The sequence below is a fragment of the Poeciliopsis prolifica genome, unplaced genomic scaffold (assembly GCF_027474105.1).
Source record: "Poeciliopsis prolifica strain line A6 unplaced genomic scaffold, Auburn_PproV2 SCAFFOLD009, whole genome shotgun sequence".
Taxonomy (NCBI): domain Eukaryota; kingdom Metazoa; phylum Chordata; class Actinopteri; order Cyprinodontiformes; family Poeciliidae; genus Poeciliopsis; species Poeciliopsis prolifica.
Window position 1 is genome coordinate 8,925,853 of NW_026562384.1, and position 4,816 is coordinate 8,930,668.

The following is a 4,816-nucleotide window of genomic DNA, read 5'->3' on the forward strand; positions in this document are numbered from 1 at the left end:
AAGAGGAAGAAGGGCGCCTCTCAGGGGAAAGCAAGATGAAGTACATCTATTGTGCTTTATTTAAGTTAGACTTTTTTCTAAAAAAGAAAATGAGTTACATTTAGGTCATGAGACCTTTATCTGCCGCCTCAGCAGATTAACAGACAACACTTTTTATTACCATTACTATTATTATTTATACCCCAAGATCCAGTAATTACCTTGCTGAATGTGCAGCAATATCTTCTTTCAGTGCTTACAGCATGCACACAGCAGGAGGTGTTATTTCCACTGCTGAACATAAACTGAGTAAATCAATTTGCTTGGGTGCTTTTGGATGAATGAATAAGTGAGAGTTTTTTTCCTTTGATAATTCTTTAATTTACTTCATTTTTAATGAAATGACACATCACCATCAATACAAATTTTGCACAATGGCAAACTGTTCAATTACTGGATATATAATTGCTGTGATCCCATTCTGCTGCATCCTGCTGACAAATGGAAAGAGATCAATTGAGATGTTTCCCTGAAGAACTCTTCGCAGTTTGTCAGGCATGTATACGTAAAATAGGTATACAACAGAAACATTAGCATCACGCTAAAACATTATAATTATGTCAGAAGTAAGGATTAGTTTGGGGAAAATTGATAATTAACATGTTATGGATTTTTCTTAGTTTCAATGCATGTCCTGTTAAAGTGGAGAAATTCACACAATACATTCTGTAATTTCATCAGTTCTGCAAAAATCAAACCTCAAAACTCATGACCGACTCATTTGAGTGATGCTGACAGTCTGCTTGTGGCGTGGTTTAATGTCGTAACTTTCGTTCTCTTGCTTTGAGACGCCGGAGCAACCGTTGTCTGTCGTTCGTCTCCCCAAGGAGACATGTTGGGTCCCGCAGAGCTAGATCCTCCCACTCACTCTCTTAAAAGTCACACTCTTTTCTCCTGGAGTTACACAAGTCTGAACCGTGTACATAGTGGGATACAGACAAAAAGACAGTCTGGGGTTATTTTATGACAAGCTATAACTGACAGGGTTTAAATCACTTTTAGAGTTTCAAAGCCTCCTCTCACCATTTCTAGTTTTTCATTAACAATCTCTGCGGTGAAGAAATATTCTGGAAACTTCAGAGACAACTTCCCATCATTCATTTTTGCAGTGCCCTGCAGGCCACAAAGATCAAAATGTCTCAAATAAAACAATCAGTTCTTTTCAACTTTTCATTCTTGCGAAAGGGACTCACCGTAAATTTGACACCTTTCATCGACTCCATCTCGCACTCCTGACCCAATGTGAAACTGGTGGTCCAGGTCCAGCCAGGGATGCTTTGTGTCCAGGTGAAGTTGTCGCCATCCTGAACCACCTCAGTCACGACTTTGTGCTCTGTCTTAGCCGACTGAAGCCCTGTGGTGGAGAAATTTATTGTCCAATGAAAAATAATTCAATATTTGAATAAATCATAGCTCACTGAATCAACGTCCAGATGAAGACATCTTTATACCAATTGCTTCCAAAAACTCTTCATAGTTCGTCTGAGTCTCAAGCTGGTATTTCCCTGCAAATGCCATTCTGCTGACTGAGAACAGAGGAGCCGTGGAAAGAGTTTATGAGTCAACAAAGGAGGGGCAGACCTTTTTCAGCCTGCCTCTTCCTCTCCTGTGACATTTTGGGAGTTGCATGAAAAAAAAAAAATTTCGCAAGAGATGAGTGTCTTGCTGTGTTAAGTGAAGGGACGTCCTTGCTTTGGTTGGAATCCGGTTGTTCAACCATTTCATGATGGAGATCTGGGGAGCAAGTTAAAGCTTGCTTGGAGTTGTGAAAGTGGCAAAGCGGAACTGCTATGGTCATTTGGCACATCTCCACTTTGAGCGTTAGGTGACAGGATTTTACTATAGAGTGGGGGTTTGTCATGTTTTAAATTAAGCACTACATTAAGCACTGATGAGGATAATGGGTTGTGATTCCTTTTTGTGCATTGACTTACTGGCTGTTTGTAATGGGTTGATAAAAAAAACATCTATTAGTCATGAAAAAGAGCGAAGCAGTCCACCCCCCTATTTACAGCCACACGGTCACTTCGTTGTTGGCTTATTAAGTCAATATTGAATTATGATCAAAAAGGTTGAAGTTACGGTTGAGATTGATGATTGGTGGTGGATAAACCGTCAAACAATCATCCAATTCTAGTCAATTAACCAATTTTCAAAATATGTAACTGAATCAATGTTGTTTTGTGGTTGAATTCTAATGACTGAAATGTCAACGTTTAATCCTGTGTTGCTCAACGCTGGTCCTCACTGCCCTGCAAGTTTCAGGCATTTTCCTAATTCAGCACTCATGATTTCAATTGATGGCTGATAAACTGGGTTTTGTGAAACACAATCATCTGAAAACATGCAGGTCAATTTGACTTGAGGACCAGGGTTGTGAAAAACTGGTAATCAAGCACTATGTTGAGATCAGTGGATTGTTATTCCTTTCTGTACATTTTCTTGTCTGTAAATATTATAACTGACTGTGTGCGATTGTGTTGACACTTGCCTTTTGGTATGGGAGAGCATGTGGTGGATAAGGATGTTTAGGGCTAGCTGCTGCAGATGGGTTAAAATGACTTAAGTCATTTTAAGTCTTTTTTTTTTTTTTTTTTTGTGATGTGCTTCTACTCCAAAACAGCTAATTAACAGCCTTCTGCAGCAGTCAAGTACTGCAGAAGACTGTTAATCACCCACAGATCGTTTCTGGTGTGTTGGATACAACCGATTTCTTCCCTGAATTGCATCTTCAGCTGTTGATTCGCTCTGTTGGTTCAGAGTTCTGCATCCCGACCTTTGACAGGAACCTCATAAGCAGAAACAGTATTGTTAATAGCTCTCCAGTGACTTCCTGTTTGCGGTACAAAATGAAATGTATTTAAAATAATGTTTGTGAGACTGGTGAGGTCTAAGTGGAAAGAAACGGATCTGTATTTTAAAAAAGGTTTAGAAAATTATTATTTGAAGAGCCATTTTCAGTTACAGTACAGCTTCAAGTCTTTTAGTGTTTGACCAGTTTCACACAAATCAACAAAAATGTCTGCCCATTTTTCTTTAGTTCCTCCAGATCAGTCAGTTAATATACTTTGAAACTATACTGACTACTTCAGTATTGATATATTTCAGGTCAAAAAGATGCAAGATAATGAGTTGTGATTTCTTTTTGTGCATTGACTTACTTGTCCATCTGACTAGGACATGTTTTCCAAAATCTGGCTTTCTGTCCATTTAGCTTATATTGTACTCATCTGACCTTAGATTTCTTCAAAGATCTCTAAAGATTACTGCTACTTCACTTAAATCAATGCATATCATGTGTAAGACTGGTCTTGTCGAAGTACAGACACAAATCTTTTTGAAAATCTATGAGAATGCATAAAAATGCTAGTTACGAATGCTCTCCATCCAACGTGATTGAGCTTAGGCTATTTTACAAAATAAATTATTAAAATTTCAGTAGATTTTAACAACTTATAGAGACGTATCAAAATAGAAATGGAGCAAAACCTGGTATTTAGTCAAGACGACTGAAAACAAAAGCATACTTGACTTTCTTCGGAAAAAAAAAAAAAACTTCCCACTTTAGTTATTCACAACTTTTGTTGGCTTGTTATTAATGAGGCAATGAAACGATTGCTTGGTTGTCTGATCTGGAAAATGTGAAGGAGGGTGTTGATGTGTGTTCATCCACCAAATTACTTTTGATTTAAAGTTCCTCATGAGAAAAGTGTCTGACGGGGTTAAACTTTGTTCTTGTAGGGTATTCTTAGGGCTTGAACTTCCTGTTTTATGCGACAAGGAAATGTTTTTGTAGGAGGGAGAAGGGCGCCTCTCAGTGGCAACCTAGAAGAAGTACATCTATTGTGCTTTATTTATTCATTAAACTTTAACTTGAATTTTTCTAATAAAAAATGAGTTATGAATTATGTTAAGGTCATTAAACCACTAGTAGAAAGATAGCTTACTGGTTTTGAGCACACTGATTAAATGAGGACCTTCTCTGCAGAGTTTGTCAGATGAAATGAAATGATAAAATATTTTTGGAACTTTTATAGAACAAGAATATTTCATTTTGCCTTCTGTCCATTTTATTTGAGTCAAAATGAGGCATTACAGTACAACTAGTTTTTAAAGTCACACTCGTCCCGAAAACAACTTTTTTGCTGATAAACTGTTTAGATAGGTCATTTAGGGTTTTATCTTTGTTTCTGTTGCAAATTTGGATATTTTGATGCCATTTGTTTAGGGATAGGGTTACTTAGCCTAAAACTGTCTCACTTTATTGGCCTTCCTTGGTGGAACACTGTTTTCTATAGGAGTTACACAAGTCTGAACCGTGTACATGGTGGAATACAGAAAATAAAGAGAGTCTGGGGTTATTTTATGACAAACTATAACTCACATTCTGATCAAGTGTACGCTACTTTTGTATTTTGTGTGTTGTTGAAGAACAACACACAAACTATTTGACAAGGAGAGAAATAAAGTAGCTGGAAGGTCCACGATGATTCTGGAGGAGCTGCAAAAATCCACAGTTCAAAAGAATGTGTTGACATGACTTCTTGCCTTTAAGGAAGAGACTCAAGAAAAGGTGTTTTCTTGAAAGAAAGCCAATGGTTATCCTTAAAAAGGCACGTACACTCACAGAGTCTGGTGAGAAATATTTCAATAAATGCCCTGCTGATTGACTAGGAGTACATGATCTTCCCCATTACTCATGGTAAAGGCATCATCATAGTGTGGGAAAGTTGTTCTTCAGAATGAAAGCTGTCCAGAGTTGTTGCAACAATGAACA

At 37.6% G+C, this 4,816-nt stretch overlaps 1 protein-coding gene across 1 annotated transcript; it reads right to left on the reverse strand.

Annotated features, from left to right (window-relative positions):
- Window positions 1-341: 341 nt before the first annotated feature.
- Window positions 342-1,584, reverse strand: LOC129362489 (gastrotropin-like). Its single transcript, XM_055034027.1, has 4 exons — window positions 1,491-1,584; window positions 1,233-1,393; window positions 1,063-1,152; window positions 342-949 (listed from the first exon to the last, which is right to left on the reverse strand). The coding sequence occupies exons 1-4, from the start codon at window positions 1,555-1,557 to the stop codon at window positions 890-892; spliced, it is 378 nt and encodes a 125-aa protein (XP_054890002.1). The 5' UTR covers window positions 1,558-1,584; the 3' UTR covers window positions 342-889.
- Between the last annotated feature and the right edge of the window lie 3,232 nt (window positions 1,585-4,816).